This window comes from Sapajus apella, unplaced genomic scaffold (genome assembly GCF_009761245.1).
Source record: "Sapajus apella isolate SASKATOON/1434 unplaced genomic scaffold, GSC_monkey_1.0 scaffold3, whole genome shotgun sequence".
NCBI lineage: Eukaryota > Metazoa > Chordata > Mammalia > Primates > Cebidae > Sapajus > Sapajus apella.
Genome location: NW_022436943.1, coordinates 63,091,879 through 63,110,553, shown reverse-complemented (window position 1 = coordinate 63,110,553; position 18,675 = coordinate 63,091,879). Strand labels below are relative to the sequence as shown.

Below are 18,675 nucleotides of genomic sequence, written 5' to 3'. Positions count from 1 at the left end.
TTGCCATTTATTATTTATGGTCACAGCCTCAGTGGAGCACTTGGTTTCACTTTGCAGCTATTGACCTGTCCCTTGTCCACTCCAGTGTGGCTATATGATGATGATAATAATTATTATCATTTCAGTTTATTCAGTGCCCAATATCTGCCAGCCACAGTTTTTTGAATGCGCTATCTCATTTGTCCTTAGTAATTCCTTATGTAGGCACTCCTCTTACTGCAGGCACACAGGATGCAGACAGCTTGAAGGACTTCCCCTAAGGTGGTAGCACAGCAGAGAGGGAAAGACCAGGGCATCTCTTGGAGTTGAGTCTCACCTTGCTGTTCTGGGTCTCATCCTGGGTGTGTGTCCCTCTGCTGCTCTTCTCTCCAAGTCCTCTGTCTTCTGCATTAGCAGTGACTTTGGTATTTCACAGAGAAAGTAGATGCTATAAGGAGGGACTCCCTTGTCCACGCCCTTCCCATAATCCCATCCTTTTCTTCATTCTTTAAAACACTGCAGTGAGAAAACCACAGGTCTAGGGCCGAGTACTTGGTCTTTGACAAGCTGTTATTTTCACTTGGTCTCAGGTTTTTCATTTGCAAAGTGGGGACAGGAGTGCCTGCCTTCCTGAGCCAGCCTGCCTCCTAGAGCACAGCAGGTGCTCCTGAGCTCTGTCGTGCTATGGGTGAGAAGGGGTCTGTGTCCATGCCCTGTCTAGAGTGTGCCGTGGACAGTAAGTGGACATTATTATCACCCGTGTGTCCTCTTTTCCTCCTCCTTGTTAAACGGATGGGGGTGGGCTGGGGAACAACAGTCTTTTCTCACAAAGCTTTATATTTGCATAAAAAATGTTGATTTGTAATTATTTGCCTCAGTACCTGTCGTACAGATAAATTACAAACTCCTGTGGGACAGACAGGCTCTGGCATTTTGCTTGATACCTAGTAATCGCCAAAAAAGTATTGTTAAGTTATAAAATATACTGATTCTCTAGTCCTGCCTACAGACTTTCTTGAAATTTGATAAAGGTTTATTTTCTTGGAAAATGGAAGTCTCCTGGAGGATACTAACTCAATTTCCCTTTTATCCACAGGCCCTTAAGAGGAGCAGTTGCGGGTAATTTTCGAATAAGTGGAACGTGGCTTTTGCTTCGTTCTGGTCTCTTGGTCGCTGCTGCTTTATTTCTGTCCGAAGGTTGGGCTCATTGGACTGTCATGAAATGCCCCAAGTAAAATGAAAGTGAGCCACTTTTACTTTTGCTTAATAAATCTTCCTGTTGTTTTCATCTTCTCTTCAGAAAAGAAAGATGTGACTCAAAGCCTAGAGAACTATACGTCCAAGTGTCCTGGGACCATGGAGCCCATCGCGCTCCCTGGCGGCCTCACCCTGCCTCCGGTGCCCTTCACCAAGCTTCCCATCGTCAGGTGAGACGGGCCCTGCAGAGCGGGGAAGGCGGCTGCCTCCGGGACACCATCCTGTAGTTGGATTGTGAATACAGATCTTTAGAAGAGCTCCATTTTTTGTTGACTGTGTATTGGGTTCATTATCTCCTTAAATTTGACAGCAGTCCTGTGACATGAAAGTAAGTATTTTAGAGATGAGAGATCGGGGTCAGTGACATTCCATAATTGCTGCACTTCCATGCCCAGTAAATGGCAGAGTCACGTCTGCACCCAGCCTTGCTTGGTTCCAAAGTCCGCATTGCGACCACTCCACTGTGGTGGACACCAGCCTGACCATGTCGTCTCCCCCTTGCAAACTTCCTGTGGTTTCCCTTTCCACAGGCAGTGCACCCCCAACCCCCAGCCACACGGGAACAGAAAGCTCCTCACCCACACCAGCGCTCACCAGCGTCTGCCCCTGCCCTGCACTGCCTCTGCCTGGCGGGCACTCTCCTCTCCTGGCTTCATTCTGTCTGTGCTCCCCATTCCTTCACGTGCATCCCGAGCCCAATTTCCAGGACGCCTTTCCTGAGATGCGAGCTCCCTGAGTTTCCATGGCACCCACTGCTCACTGCCCTCCCAGGATTTCCTGCTGGGTGCCGTCCTTTCTCTGTGACTGTCACTCCTAAGGGTGTGAGATGTTAGAGCGGAGACCCTTCAGCACATGCAAAGTGGGTCCTTGCAAAAGGTCTTTGTTTTTTCTTAACCACTCAAGGCTTAGGACCTGCAAAAGGTTTACGAACTAATCTTGTGAAGCGATTTCTGAATTTCTGAAAGATGTGTTTGAAGACTGGAAAGAAACAGTTAAATTTGACATTTTGCTGTTGGGTGGAAGTGTGGTAGCCTTAGGATTTGGTATGATGAAGATGCTAAGCGTCTTGAAAGCGCTCTTGGCTGGGCTGTTGTTCCCCAGGTTCCCTCGGTCTTGCCATGCATGGGGCTTTGACTCACATGCCGACTGCATTCCACGAATGAGCCACCTAACCTCCTGGGTATCAGTTCGCCTGTCCCCCGACTATGCCCCCGAAATTAAGAGATAACCCATAGCATTAAGCTATTATGGGAATTTAATGAAGTAACATGGAAAAGCCTGTGTATGGTGCTCAAGAAATGTTAGTTTTCTTTCTCCCTGCATTTCTTTGAAGGCAAGTTTAGTACTGCCAAATGAAGTGGTTTCTTTTTTGCCAAAGACTCGTGTGCTCCTGAGAAGTGGGGGCAGAAAGGGTCGCTGTGGGTTGCAGCCCCAGGCAGGCCATGCTGGAATTATAAGGTGTTCTGAAAGGCACTGCTGAGGATGTTTACCAGGCAGAGCTGCAAGGAGCGGCACCCAGAAGGCACAGCTGTGCCCTAGAAGATGGTCTGGCCGTTCCTCAGAATGCCCGGATGGACTGGCAGCCCGCAGTCTGGAGGGTCCAGGAAGGCCGTGACTGCTGTGCAGCGCCCGCCACTCCCTTGGCACCGGTGCAAGCTGCGGAGGAAGGGGCCTTTCAGGCTTTTCCATGAGTAAGGCTTAGAGCTAACACATTTGACTTGGGATTAAGGGCATGATTCATTTTTTAAAGATTAAGGTCTAGAAAAGCCTTTCTTATTAATTTTATATTTGCATCATGACTTCAATCATTTTTAAATTTAGAAAACCTTGCCTGGTAGAATGTTATGAAGCTTACAGAACATTCTGGGTGTTTGGGGCTGTGTGTAGATATCTGGGAGCTCAGGCTTCTTGTCGGTGAAGCTGGGGATGATTGGTCCATGCAGGTCATTGGAACCAAGGAAGAAGCGTGTTTGTTCTTGCAGCCTGCCAGGCGGCCCTGCAGTTGAAGCCAGAGGCCGTGGGTTCACTCTCACTTGTGTGTGGCCTTGGTAAAGAAGCAGCCCCTTTATGCTTCGTTTTCTTTATCTTTGAGCCAGGCTTAAGAAGTGCCCCCTGCAGGGTGGCTTGGTTTTGTTTCAGCTGAGCAGAGGCACACGGAGGCACAGAGAACCGTGCCTGGCGCCGAAGAAGTGCTCCGTGCATCTTTGTTTTCTTCTTGGAGACATTTCCACCTGTGTTTTCAAACAGCACGTTGAAAAGTACCATAACATTCGCATTTTAGTCCCTTGGCTGTTAAAACATTAGAAAAGACAGATTGGGTGAAAGTATAAAAGTCTAAATTTGGGCAGGCGCTATTCCCCGAATCTTCTGCAAGCATCCCTTTCCTGGGCAGTGCGTCTGTCTCACCCTCAGGGTCCTGTGGCTCCTGTGGCGGAGCTCCCTGCGAACAGCTAGCTGAGTCTTGCCTGGCACCCTGGTGCCATTGCTCTTGCCCAGTGTGGTCATGGAGTGTTTTTAAAAATCTAATTTTATGTACTACACACCATCTACGTAATCATATTCATGACGGTTTTCTGGAGACTTTAGCTAGAGAGGTAAGCCCTGTGTGTCCCAGTGACTCCTTCATCACCTGGATTGTACCTGGTCTCATCGAACCCTGGAAAGAAGAACTGCCTGAGATTCAGTGTAGTAACCCCCTGGAACATCGGCGCGACTGGCCAAATGAAAGGGAATGTCTTTGGAACATGTGGAGAGCCAGAGTGTCTGGTAGCTTGCCCTGCTCACGGGCCACGGCTTAGAGAACAGACTCCAATGTACCTGCTCTGCATGCTTGCAGGACCCTCTTTGGCTGCTCTGTCTCCAGGCTGGATCGCAAGCCCCCTGTTTCCCTGGTCCTATTCTCTTGCTTTCCCTTGTGGAAATACTTAAAGTGGGCAAAATGTGTGTCGGGTTTTGTTCCTTCATTTAGGCTTTATCTCTTGCTTGGAATGCCCGTGCTTCCCTGCTTTCCTGACAACGCTTAGGCATCTTTCACGATTTCAGTTCAAGGATTATGTCCTCTATAAAGCCTTTTCTGGAGCCACCCAGGTAGAAATAACTATACTTCTTGGTAAGTTAGGAATTATTTCACCTGTAAGGAACAGAAGACCTAATAGTAGATAGTCAATAGGAAATTATTTTTCTAATTTATTAAGAAGCTGGACTGGGTGTGGTGGCTCATGCCTGTAATCCCAGCACTTTGAGAGGCCAAGGTGGGTGGATCACGAGGTCAGGAGTTCAAGGCCAGCCTGACCAACATGGTGAAACCCCATCTCTACTAAAAATACAAATATTAGCTGGGTATTGTAGCATGTGCCTGTAATATCAGCTACTCAGGAGGCTGAGGCAGGAGAATTGCTTGAACCTGGGAGGCAGAGGTTGCGGTGAGCCAAGATCGCACCACTGTACGCCAGCCTGGGTGACAGAGCGAGACTCTGTCTCAAAAATAAAAATAAAAAAGAAGCTGGAAACAGGTGGCCTCTCTGTAACTCTGTCTTTGCCTCATGATTATCAGATGGCTGCTGCAGCTCCAGGTAACACATCTACATGCAGAGTAGAAAGAAAGGAGAAGGGGCAGGTCTAGGAATGTCTATCTTTTGGTTAATAGGGAAGCAAAAATGTTCCTGACAGATTGAGAGTAGGCTCCTGTGCCAGTCTCATTAATGAGAACTGTGTCTCATGGCCACCTGTAATTGCAAGACAGGCTGTGAAAATAAACTTAGCTTTCCTAGGATCTGTGATACAGATGGGGAAGGGAGAATGGGGTCAGAAATTGATGCCTGGTCAGCCAGCGAACAGTATGTGCTGTATCTGTGTTCCGCTTGTGGAACTTGACTGTACATCTTTGTTGACATTTTAGGTCCTTCTCTCTGAAGAGCTTTTTGTCTTTGTAGCCCCCAGGTGACCTCGTGTGTTGAATGAGTAAATAGTTGGATCCCTTAGAATACTTTGTAATAGCAACTGATAGAAAACCTGACCCAGGCCGGGCGCGGTGGCTCAAGCCTGTAATCCCAGCACTGTGGGAGGCCGAGGCGGGTGGATCACGAGGTCAAGAGATCGAGACCATCCTGGTCAACATGGTGAAACCCCGTCTCTACTAAAAATACAAAAAATTAGCTGGGCATGGTGGCGCGTGCCTGTAATCCCAGCTACTCAGGAGGCTGGGGCAGGAGAATTGCCTGAACCTGGGAGGCGGAGGTTGCGGTGAGCTGAGATCGCGCCATTGCACTCCAGCCTGGGTTACAAGGGCGAAACTCCGTCTCAAAAAAAAAAAAAAAGAAAACCTGACCCAGACTAACTTAGGCAAAAAAGAATTCATACCCCTTATACCTGAAAAGTTCCGGGAGGAATTCAGGTAGGGCGTGAGTCAGGGCTCAAACAGCCTCATCAGACTTGGTTTCTTTCCTTCTGAGCTCTGTCTTCTGCAGCGTTGGCTTTAGTTGCAGGCCCCAGCTGCTGTCAGAGTGGCCCAGCAGCTCCAGGCCTCACATCCTCTTTCTACCGCATCCAGGAAAAGAGAGGAGGTGCCTTTTAGTAATATCTGTAAAGGAAAGCTGCTTTCTTTCAGCGGGGAATGTCCCTTTGCTTTTCACTGCCCCTCCTGGGGTTATGGACTCAGATCTGAATCAGCCCCACAAACCACATGGCTACAAGGAGACACGTGTATTTCCCCTAAAGCAAAACCTAGGAATATCTGGGCACAGGACAAGAGGGAAGTGGATGTTAGGAGGTAACTGACAAGGACCACAATAGCAAATGACACCCACGGTCCACTTGTCCTGCCACACTGCTCCAGATCAGAAGTCCTTTTTTGGTTTGTGACCTGTTATGCTTATGAATCAAGATAATGCTTTGATGAATAGCTGCCCTTCCCAAGTCAGAAGGCAGACTTTGGAAAAGTGCAGCCTTGAAGTGAGTGTATGCTTTATTGTATGAACCACATTTTGTCTTCCTTGGACTTGCGACACTTTCTGATGCAGAGCCCTGGTCATATGGTTCCATTCTTACTAATAAATGGGCATGTGTTTTATCTGAGTCTAATTTTCATACATAGATAAAAATGTGCACACCCTAATGGGTGGGCCAGATTCGCTATACACGCCTTTCTCCTAAGGTTTTACCATTTGAAAGTAGGAAGAAATAGGACAGATGTGATGTCCTTGTTGCATAATTCTTCAGCCTTCAGCACTTTTCTTTCTCATGTCAAAGCAAGATCTTTTTTTCCTCCAAGATATGCCATGGGTCATACTTCTAGAACAGACTCTATGCCATTTCCTCCTCTAAGACTGTCATGATTTTGTGTGAGGGATACTGATGTGTAAGCACCTTTGTAGGTTTCAGAAAGGAAGGACAGTAACTAAAATGCACTGACATATTTATGCCGAGCACTAATACCCTTCATGTAAAATTGGAAAAGCCACGGGCTTTTGTTCAGTGGTCTTACATTCATATTCCACATTCTACAGTTGTGTGACTTTGAATGAACGATTTAACTTCCTCTTCTTGAACTGAGGTTGATGAGACATACCTCCCATTCATGGATCGAATGAAATGTTTGGGAAAGTGTTTTATAAGTGAAAAACTTTCTGCAGACATGAGTTCTTATAGAGGTTTCAGGGAATTTTGCCTCTAATTAGATGTCACCTTACCATTCCCTGTCAGTTTCTACTTTTGTTTGTACATGTTAAATTAAATGAATTAGTTCCATCATTCCCTCAAGAAATGTGACTATGTAGTTATTTAGTTATTTTTTAAAATTCTTGGGTGGGTATGGTGGCTCGTACTTGTAACGCTAGCACTTTGGGAGGCTGAGGCAGGTGGATTGCCTGAGCTTAGGAGTTCAAGACCAGCCTGGCCAACGTAGCGGAACCTCGTCTCTTCCAAAAATACAAAAAATTAGTTGGATGTGGTAGCACGCACCTGTAGTCCCAGCTACTTGAGAGGCTGAGGCACCAGAATTGCTTGAACCCAGGAGGCAGAGGTTGCAGTGAGCAGAAATCACACCACTGCACTCCACCCTGGGTGACAGTGAGACTCTCTATCTCAAAGAACAAGGTAAAGTAACAAGAGTGAAGGGAAAGTGACCGTGGGATAGAAAACTAAAGTGACAAGTTCTGTTAGTACCTGGACATCGTAATGTCCTACGTAATGGCTGGAGATGGGAGAGAGCATGATTCTGAGGTCACTGACAAGAAGGAAGCGTGATTCATGAGAGACAAGCACCTCTGGCTCTCATGAACAGACATGTACCAGTCACACTGGGGAAATGCTTCTCTCACCAGCAATGAGGTGGGAAACCCCTTTAGTGGAGTCTCTTGAAGAGAACATTCTGACGTGTTGAGCAACATGCTTAGCAGCATCCCTAGATGTAGGCAGGTGTCTAACAATGATGTGGTTTTGCTGTTAGCATTCAGCAGCGCGCACCGAGGGCGTGGTGCCGGAGCACCAGGGATGAAGGCGGCTCTCCCAGAGGACAAGGTGGTGTGGCCCGCAGTTGCCTGGTTTGCCGCAGCCCTCCTGCTGTGAGCATCTAGGATAATGGGGTGGAGGGGCGTGCCGGGGTGGGGGGTGCTGTGCATTGTTTACTCCTGCATGAATGCTATTCCTTATAAGTGGGCTTTTGGCAGGAGTAGGGCAGCAGAGAATTCAGAGTTATGTTCTCAGGCATCAAAAAGAGCTGGTAGGTGTCTGCTGATGCTCACCCAGGGTGGTGGGCCTGTGTTGTTGGTGCTCTCAGCACCTGGCCCATGGCAGGCCTTCAACGAATCTGTGTGCCATGGTTAATATTCACACCGCATGTAGGGTTGTCCTCTCTTCCCGAATCCTTGTTCCTCATCTCCACCTGAAGGCAGGCCAGGGCAGTCACTATGGACTAGGCCAAGGTGCTACCTTAGAAAACAAGTCTGGGACTGTCTTCATATATCACCCAAACGTTCCAAAGTCCTGTGCCTAGAAACATGGATTTTACCAGTTTAATTAAAAAATAAATTGGGCTGGGTGCAGTGGCCCATTCCTGTAATCCCAGCACCGTGGGAGGCCGAGGCGGACACATCACTGGAGGTCAGGAGTTCAAGATCAGCCTGGCCAAGATGGTGAAATCCTGTCTCTACTAAAAACACAAAAATTAGCTGGACGTGGTGGCGGGCACCTGTAATGCCAGCTACTCAGGCAAGAGAATTGCCTGAATCTGAGAGGCGGAGGTTGTAGTGAGCCGAGATTGTGCCACTGCACTCTAGCCTAGGTGACAGGAGTGAGACTCTGTCTCAAAAAAAAAACCAAAAAACCAAAAAAAACCAAGTCAGGCATTGCAGGTCAACCCCTGTGACATGAGAAGCTCAGTAGTGTGTGGACTTGAAGGCTAAAGCTCCTTGTTAGTTACAGGATAAGCTGGTGGAAAAATGTCTACGTTGGTGAGTAAATTATCAGACTTGCTGTATATAGAATTGTTAGATATAAGCAAATTTGTTGCTGAGGATGCCTCATAATTATGAATTTGGTTTTAGAATAGATGATCAGAACCATTTTCTTTTCCCTTGAGGCCTGTCTTAGTGTTTGACAATAAAACTACTTTAGCAATTTACAGGAGAATACTTACTTACTCTCTGTAGCATGGGAACATGAGCTAGGCTCACCCAGAGATGGTTTCAAGTAATTATGATGCAAGTAATAAAAAAAGGAGCCAAAATACATCCCTATTTTAATTCTGTTCCAAAATTCAATTAATCAAGTGTTTATTGAGTGCCTAAGATGTGCTTTTGGCCCAAGGCTGATTGCGAGGATTTAGTAGTGGCCAAGCATGATCTCACGGGCCAGGGGGCGGCTAAGCCCACATCCCGTTGCAGTTGTGCAGACTGAATGCAGAGGATGGTTCTCATAGAACTATAAGCGATCCTATTTCGTTACTTACGGAATTCTCTACAAAAATGATAAAGTGTGTACACAGTAGCCAACAGTAGACTGTCAGGCCCCTGGTAAGCGTGTAGATATTAATACACTATCAGTCATGGATTATTATTAAGTACATGGAGTAGAGTTCCAGTGCCATTTCCAGTGAACCAGGGAGTCTTTAATTTGGGGGCAGTGATATGGAGAAGTGGGAATCATTGGCTGTGTTTTTAAGAGCTAACATTGAGCTCCTTCAACCTGGAAAAGAGCTCAAGAGTAGATGAAGGCATCTACATGGACAAAGACCCAAATCCTCCAGTCAGAGTGAGCTTCGAGTTGTTTTGATACTTTTAAAACTGAAACTTCTACGTTAGTTCTACTGTCTGAGGAAGGATTCTAGGCATTTATTTCAGAAAGGTGTTTAGAGGCCCAAATTCGGGGCAGTGCTCCGGCCTCCCAGACGCCAGTCAGGACGCAGCCTCCATGACTGTGTTGATGCCACTGTCCAGGGTTTTCTCCCATAGATGGTCTACTGGCCAAGCCGTAACCTTCCTTAAGAATTTCTTAAAGCGGAGCTGTTAGGAGCTCCAGCATTCAGGAGGGAGCGGCGGGCCCCGCCTTGCAACTACAGCTGGCGCCGTCGCCCTTTCCAGCGCGTTCTGCTACTCGGATTCCGAGCAAGTGGCCTCCAAGCTGTCACACACACGAGGCAGCTGAGGCCAGCTGTAGTCCCCGCCCGCCCCTTCTTAGATATATTTCCCTGGGAAGAAAGTTGATGAATTAAAAACCAGGAAGCAAAAGGCAAGTGGTTTTTGACTGTCATTCCTCTTGACAAGTTCATCCTGTGTCGCTTTCCTGATCGGCGCTGTGCCGCGCTTTGCACGGCCCCGGAGCCTGCTGTTCCTGAGGGAAGTCAGGTTTTCACAGTGTCAGCAGTTTCCAAATGGAATCTGTCAAAATCGCCCTTGTCTTGGACGCTTTATCCTTGAACTGCTGCTTTATTGTTGGCAGCTTCACGGGCCAAGTACAGTTTTATTAGTTCTGCAGCTAGAGACAAATAGGGCCCCGGTGCCCCTGTCCTCAGCAGGCTCACAGCTGAGCAGAAACAGATAGAACATGAAATGGTTCTGATCCTCTAGAATGAAGGCATAGCGAAGGGCCCATGCAAAGCGAAGGGAGCCGGGGAGCACGTGCTGGGTGTGCCCTTGGTCTGGAGAGTGTGGGGTTAGCACCATCTCCTGCCGTGGGTCACTGAGGGTGGTGGGTGAGAACCACACACCTGGCAGGCTCCCTGGGGCTGGGATGTGGGTCACTGGTGGGGATGGTCTGCCGAGTGTTATAGGTGTGCTTTGCACGGGGCAGGGTGGAACGAGGTGTCTGAGGGCCCTCCTTGCTGAGAGAGGTGGCGGTTTTGTGGATTCTGTAAGGCAGTCGTTATTACTCAATATAGGTTAGGGTGCCCTGTGCAGAAAAATTAACCCTGGAATCTTCGTGATGTACTGTAACTACAGTTTCTGCCTCACTCACTCAAGTGTGATTCAGGTTGGGTGGCTCTGCAGGCAGCTGAGCTCTGGGAGGTTGCTCAGTGCTCCAGGCTGCGCCTGTCTGGTGCTGTGCCTTCTCAACATTTGGCCTCCAGGATTGCCATGGCCATGAGGCCAAAGAAGAGAGCTGGAGGCTGGCCCGTCGCTCTAAAGTCGTGTCTCACAGCGGCTTCTGTGGCTCCCACTCACAGCCTGCTGGCCATAGCTCCTCAGGGGGCCTCACCTTCCTGCGGAGGCTGCGAGGTAGGGGCTGGGGAACACGTAGATTTATCACGATCAGTGTCACGGTTGGTCTTCCCATTTTCCCACCTCTAACCTTGTCCTTTCCATCTCACGTCTAGGAGTGTTCCAGATCTTAAGCACCGTCTTCCCAACTGGTCACAAGGGTGATAGCACCTTCTCGTGTTGCGGCTTAAGAGCATAGTGCCACCTATTGTTATCAATTTCCAGCCATGGGATTTGGGGCAATATACTTAGTCCCTCTTGTGTGAGTTTCCTTATTGATAACATGGAGACAATATTAATAGTACCCAAACTAAGACAGTGGTTGTATGTTTAAGTGGGATAACACATATGCAGTGGTTAGCACTGTGCCTGCATTTGCTCAGGCTCCACAGATTGGTAAACTTATCTTGAGGCTAGCTGGATGAATTCAAGCAGCAGTATAGACTGGGAGACATCCACAGCTGGGGAAGCAATGTCAGATGCAGAAGCTGCTGCTGGAGAAGCAGTCATGCATGCGAGTAAAGCGGCGGGTACTGTTGACCTTCTCATGGGTGCTTTCTCTTCCCGTGGGTCAGGGACTGGCTGCCACTTGCTATGGGCAGGTCTCTCGGGAAAGGGAGAGGCAGAGGAGAGCCAACTTCGGCTGAGCAGTGGGCCCTGTGCCAGGAGTCTTTAGCTGAATCCTCCCCAGGGGTCCACAAGGAAGGTGGTGGCCCCACCTGCACTTTATAGACAAGGAACCTACATCTTAGAGATGGCAAGGCACGTGCCCAAAGGCACACCGCTAGTAAGTGTGCAGTGAGATTTCAGGCTGACGTTTCTGACTCCAGACCATCCTTGGGCCAAGTTCAGGAGCCCCCAGAGGGAGGAGGCTGCTCCCTGAGTTCCAAGCAGTGGTTTCCCTCCCTGGGAGAGTCTTGAGTTGCTGTTGCAACGCTTTCCTGCTCTGTCCGCTGACTCAGAGTGCCATGCCTCCCTCCGTTTATCTTCCTTCTGAGTGGTTTACTGTTTTTCTGACACATCATGTTTGGCTGTGTTTATCCTGAAATCAAGCTAACAAGACAGTTGAAGTATTTGTGTTCTGTTTGAAACAACAGGCATGTGAAACTGTTGAACCTCCCTGCGAGCCTCCGGCCACACAAGGTGAAAAGCTTGCTGGGTCAGAACATGTCGACCAAAAGTCCCTTCATCTATTCACCAATTATCGCACACAACCGTGGAGAAGAACGCAGCAAGAAAATAGGTAAGACGTTTAGCCTGGCCTTCCCGCCGTGCTCTGCCACCTGGTGTCCAATGGCTTTTCTAGATTGTTAGAACAGAATTTTGGGCCAGGCCATGCATGTTGTGTGCACGCGTGTGTGGATGCGTGCACGCGTGTGTGGATGTGTGCATGGATGTGTGCGTGTGTAGATGTGTGCATGCATGCATATGTGTGTTTGTGTGTGTGTGGTGTGTGGCTGTGTACACATGTGCGTGTGTGTGCATGTATGTGGACAGTCTGTCATGGAAATTTATTTGATATGCTGCTTTTGGCAGGCAGTTGCCCATAGATCTGATTTTTTAAAATCTATTTCATATAAGGTGACTTTGTGAAAGTTCTAGAAACCAGAAAGACTTCTGTTAACTGAGACTTACATGAACTACAGAAGAGTGATAATTGGAGATGTAGTGATTTTCCAAGGGCTGAAGTCACTTGTGAATCATCAGAGAAGATTCAGGGTTGTGCTTTGTTCAGGAGTGAGTGGGGGATGAGGTCACTGTGTTGTGCTCTCTGTGAGCACAGGTGTGTTGTGGGAGAGGCTGAGGTGGGAAATCTCTCCCGAGCTTTTGTGTGTCAGAGCTCTCGTTTTCCTGCATCATGGCTTAGTGTGCACTCGGCCCTGCCCACTGGTGTCTTTCTTGAAGCCAGGCTGCGGTGCCAAGCTCTCTGTCCCTTGCTGCCACAAAGACATGCCCGAGGTCCTGGCAGGAGATTGAGATTGCCAGTCACTGGGACCACTGCCACAAGTCTGTGTCCTGTGATCTAACCTTGAGGGTCTGGAGGCTGGCTTCTCCTTGGTGGCTGCCAGGGCCTCTGAGGCGTGTGAGCGGAAGGCATGCGTAACCACGGCGCTCTTCGTTTGATAGTCACTGCTTTCTTCTCCTCTGTTTCTCTGTTTCTACTCTTAATTCCTATACCTCCAATTTAGGAAAAGGCATTCCAACTCCTTTTTCCACCATGCTTTTCTTTCCAGGACAGAGGTTTCCTGTTGCACTCACAAGCCCACCCACACCTCGTGTTACGGACTGTAGGTGCTCCCGGGCCCCGCGCTGCTCACGTCCCTCCCACTCCGTCTGGCTTTTCCCGCCACCTCCTGCCTCCATCACTGCGGTTTAGCCACAGTGACTCCCTTCTGGGGTGGAACAAGACAGGCTGGGCGCTCGCTCTTTCCTCTGCCAGGAGCTTGTTCCCTGCCCCTCTGTCATCAGCTCTCTTGCTGTCACATCTTTTTGGTCTCTGTTCAAATGCCCCCTCCCTCAGAGGGGCATTCTCTGATCCCAGTGGCTCACCAGCCAGTCCTCCTGCCATCTCTAGTGGTGCTGTTTGGGATTCTCTTCCCAGCTTTTCTCCAGCTCAAAGCCTCAATGGCCTGTTGATGCTTTCTCCTGCAACATTCCCTGAAGCCCAGAATTCTGGCAGGCTGCGTTCAGCTGCTGTCGCCCCGGCACCTGGAGCAGTGATGGAAGAAGGAATTAATGAATAAATGAATGAATGGGAGATACTATGAATCTCATTTTATAGACAGAGAAACTGATGCAGGATGTTTAAGTGTCTTGTCCAAGAACTCACAGAAGAGCCTAGATCTCACTGTACATTTCATGTTCCTGGCAGAGCACTGTGGAATTCAGGGCAGAAAGGACAGTAAGAGCTTTATGTGTGGCACATAATCTTTTTTTTTTTTTTTTTTGAGACAGGGTCTAGCTCTGTCACCCAGGCTGGAGTGCAGTGGTATGATTAGGGCTTACGGCTGTCTCAACCTCCTGGGCTCAATTGATCCTCCTGCCTCAGCCTCCCCATTAGCTGGGACCATAGGTGCACATCACCACACCCATGAATTTTTGTGTTTTTTGTAGAGGCAGAGTTTTACCATGTGGCCCAGGCTGGCCTTGAACTCCTGGGCTCAAGTGAATCTCCTGCCTTGGCCTTCCAGAGAGCTGAAGTTACAGGCGGCAACCTCTGCCTCCAGCCAGCACATCATCTTCATGAGCATTTCTTGTACATTACTAGCTCTAGGATTCCTTAGCTTCTGTAAAGGTCTCATCATAAACTTCATTAACAATTTGTAAATTATCTGAATGCCATAAAAAATAAAGTGCTTCCGAAGAGAGAAAGTTGTTTGCTAACACAAAGGGCATCATTAGGACAGGAGTACTCAAAGAACCTTGTGCTTGTTAAAATGGTTATCATTTCTTTTATTCAAATTGTGCTTTATAAGAGGCTATCAAATGTTACCTTATTTAGTTTTTCCAGTATTTTTGGAAGAATTCATTTTTATCTCCCTTTTACAGATGAGGAAACAAACTCAGAGAAATGACTTTTGGAAGTAACTAAAAGTTAGTTAGTGACAAGCTTGATCTCACATTGCGGACCAAGTGTCCTGTTCCCATTAGTACCCTCTGGTGTCCTCTCATGTGCACAGTGGGTGTGGGAGAGGCTTGTTCACTGGACTCCACAGTCCTTACCTTCGACTGATTTTTCTGTTTAGTTCATGCAGACAAGACACAAACATGAGAAGCTGCCTATGGAGACTAAATGTGAATAAAAACTCTTAAAACTGTAGCCCTGTCCGCAGATGTACCTGGTTGCTTATACATTGAACCTGAACAAACAATAAATACTGGGCTAACTGGGAGTAGGGAGTGGGGTGGGGCCCCGCAGACCCTGGGAAGCCCTCTGGAGGCTCAGACGCAGCCTTCCTCTGAGGAGCCATGTGGGAGCGGGGTGTGGGCTGTGGGGTGGGGCCCCGAAGACCCTGGGAAGCCCTCTGGAGGTGCCTTCCTCTGAGGAGCCATGTGGGAGCGGGGTGTGGGGTGTGGGGTGGGGCCCCACAGACCCTGGGAAGCCCTCTGGAGGCTCAGACGCAGCCTTCCTCTGAGGAGCCATGTGGGGGCAGGGTATGGGGTGTGGGATGGGGGCCCCGAAGACCCTGGGAAGCCCTCTGGAGGTGCCTTCCTCTGAATGGCTCCAGTTGTTCTAGCTGTTCATTGTTAGAATGAGAAGAAAATGTAGAGACATGAGGTCATGCCCTTGAAAAACTGGAGCCAGTACTGAATTTTAGAAAATTTCTGAAACTGTGAGTGCTAAGTCTACTGCAGAATTTGTGTGTGTGTGTGTGTGTGTGTGTGTGTGCGCGCGCGCGCGCGTGTATGTTTTTAAAATGCCACTTTCTGTCTAATGACTCTGAAAGACACCCCAGCCTTGTCTCTCCTGCCACTGCTTCTCTCCCACCACTGCTTCTCTCCCCTGGAGAACACGAGGTGACAGGGTGTGTGGGCGCTGGGTGGACTTGGTGGATGAACAGGCAAGGCCTGGCGGCATCCCCAGATGTGCCCCAGTGTGTGTTGCGGTAATCAGGAGAGAGCTGCACACATCCCGTCCTCGCTGTGTTTTGGGAATGTGATTTCCTGGCTTCCTGTGGGAGCTCCACCTTTTCTCTCTGGAGGGTGACTTCTGAGCTCCGTGGGGATGGGCAGGCCACTATCTGTGATCCTCTGTCTCCCCTGGCCCTGGACTCGCTGTCCTAGGAGTGCTGAGGCTCTTGCTCTGGGACCTTCTAGAGTCTGTTCTTTTCTGCTCTCATTAGTGTTGGTGATGAGCTATCCTCTGGGCTGAGGAAACGTTCAGTGGATGATGTAAGATTTTTTTCCGAGATACAAGGTTTGGCCAAGATGCACATTATTTGTTTGGTAGGAAAATGTAATTTACATTGCATAGCTTCTAATATCTTTTTGGCAGTGTACTGATCAGTGAGTGCTTGCCCAGAGGCTTGACAAATCACATCACTTTAACCTAAATTTCCAGTCTAAGAGAACTGTGATGTGTAACTGTGATGGTTTTAGAGATGAAGAAATCTTGAGGGCACCGTTTGAGACCATTTTCCACTTTCACCTGGAATAGTTCACGAGTCTGTGTGTGTCGGCTGGCGTGGCCATGATCTGAGCCACATTCCATGCAAAGATGACTGCAACATCAGTCCTCAGCTTGAGTGTGTTGGATTGCAGGCTTTCAGTCATTTGTGATAGGTCTTTGTGGCACTGCCAGGCTTCCTGCTGAGGTCCATGGCTGTCCTGGAGGCAGCGTGATGACCTGGAGAGGCTGTGACCGTCAGGTGGACTTGTGCTGCACCGTGGCCCTGCAGCTCCCCACTGTGTGACCTTGGACAGCTGATGGCTCCTCTGTGGTCTGCATTCCTGCCGTCTACGGAATGGGGACATTAGAAGCTGACACAGAGGGTGGTTCTGAGGATCAAGGGAGAGAATGTTTCTAAAGTCCCTGGCAGTCATTCATTAACATTTTTAGTAGCAGTTGTATGCCCTGTGCTGTGTGCTGGGATGCACTGGTAAGTCCAGAGTGCTTCTCGCCACGTGGGTCCATACAGTGTAGCAGAAAGAGACTAACTTGTCACTAAATGCCACTGCCCAATGCCATGGGTCACAGATGACAGCATGCACAGTGTGTCCTGCTACAGGGTGGGCAGAGCCTCAGACCACAGGGTTTCAGGAGGCTCATTCTTGTGCCTTCCCACTACTCCTGGGACAAAATGATGAGGAAGGGCCACCACCATGCTTTGACATGCTGAGGGTTGGAAAGGGGTTATCTCCTTTCAGACAAAAATAACTTTTCAGGCAAGGGACAGTGGCTCGTGCCTGTAATCCCAGTACTCTGGGAGGCTGAGGCGGATTATTTGAGGTTAGGAGTTTGAGATCAGGAGATCCTCAGGAGCCTGGTCAACATGGTGAAACCCCATCTCTGCTAAAAATACAAAAAAATTAGCTGGGTGTGGTGGCACACACCTGTAGTCCCAGGTACTTGGAAGGCTGAGACAGGAGACTCACTTGAACCCAGGAGTGGATATTGTAGTGAGCCGAGATCGCGCCACTGCACTCCAGCCTGAGTGACAGAGCAAGGCTGCATCTCAGAAAGAGAAAGAAAAATAAATTTTTTGATAATCAACAATTTATCTTAGATTTACCCTTTAGTAGACAGGAACCATCTAAGTACACATTATTTTTTTCAGGACTCTAGAAAATGATTTATTATTATTATTATCATCATCACCATGATAGGGCAGCAGTTTGTTAATTACCAGCATGAGCAACTTGCTTAAAGAGAGTGGTGAGAGTAGGCCGGGATGCTGACCATCAGGGACAGGCCGGGTGAGTCTGGGGGCAGGTGGGGAGGGCGCGTGTTGTGCTCTGGCCACTGACTTATGTGAATGAGGAGGGTGGGTGAACCCTCTCCTATTGAAGGTCCTCAGAAGCTGATGGGCCTGGGAGGTGAGGGGTCATGGAACCTGGGATGAGGGAAGCGCAAGACCTGAGTTTCTGGAGTCCTGAGAGGTGAAGCAGTAGAGTGAAAGAACATAGGTTTTGGAGCCGGAGAGACTGGAGTTTAAATCTCAGCTCTCTTGCTTCTCAGGACCATAGGATGGGCAGGCAGGCCAGCCTGGCAGGGGAGTTCTCCTTTTTTGTAGAACGGGTATAACATTTGTGCTACTGACATAGACTGTGGTCATTCACTGCATTCTGCAGAGGCTCCAATGAGTACAGGGTGGTGCAGGCATTGGATGAGCTAGTTTGCTCACCTGGTGGCTGCTGTATTAATTCATGCAATGTCAACATGCCAGCTGTGGCCAGCTGTCATAGGTGTGGTGGAGACAGTCCTTATCTCTGTGCAGGGTGCCCGGTGCAGAGTGTGTGGAAGAAGCTGTGTCTTGAGAACACACTTATGAAAGCCCCGTGAAAGTTGAAGAATTCTTAGCAGACTTTCTTATCTGCTAGAGAAAAAGCCCTCCACTGCCCTGTTAGCCACCTGTGTCTGCTTGGGATGCCTCTGAGTTCAGAGGCCTGAATCCAGCAGCTCCTCTCACTGGCTGTGTGGTTCCTGGGCCAGTTGATTATCCTGTTTGGACCTTGAGTGTTTGCCTTGCAGTGATGGGGGTTATCGTACCTGTCTCAGCAGGTCCTTGTGAAGAGTACTGAGGTAACCTGTGTGGGAGTGCCTCACACCTAACACATGCCTGATACCTGTGGATTAATTGCGAAATTCCTTCTGGTTTGCCTAAGAGGGGACTGTAAAGGGAGGAAGGGGTGATGGAAATTGGGACAGATGCTGAATTAGCTTTCTGTTGCTTTGATCACAGATTCAGTGGCTTAAAACGACACAAATCTACTTCCTCACGATTTGTGTGGGCGTCAGCTGGGTCCTCTGCTCAGGGGTTCACAGGACTGAAATCCAAGTGTCAGCTGGGGCTGCTCTCAGCTCCTGGAGGCTGCTCTTAGGCCCTTGCCATGTGGTCCCCTCCACAGGCCCTCTAGGGAAGGACATGGCCTCCTGTGAGGTGTCACCTGAAACCCAGAGTCAACTGATTGGGGACCTCAGTCATATCTGGAAAATCCTTCCATCTTTGTTTTACAAGGTAACCTCATCATCATATTCACACTGAAGGCCGTGCACACCAGGATGTGCACTCCAAAGCTGGGGGTT

At 48.8% G+C, this 18,675-nt stretch overlaps 1 protein-coding gene across 4 annotated transcripts in view; it reads left to right on the top strand.

Moving 5' to 3' along the window:
• TRAPPC9 (trafficking protein particle complex 9) overlaps positions 1-18,675 on the top strand; it is a 701,893-nt gene that overhangs the window by 144,249 nt on the left and 538,969 nt on the right. For all 4 annotated transcript variants that reach the window (XM_032246659.1, XM_032246663.1, XM_032246652.1 and 1 more), the window contains 2 exons: positions 1,280-1,406; positions 12,026-12,171. In XM_032246659.1, the coding sequence (XP_032102550.1) occupies positions 1,280-1,406; positions 12,026-12,171 (273 nt within the window). The remainder of the gene's footprint in view (positions 1-1,279; positions 1,407-12,025; positions 12,172-18,675) is intronic.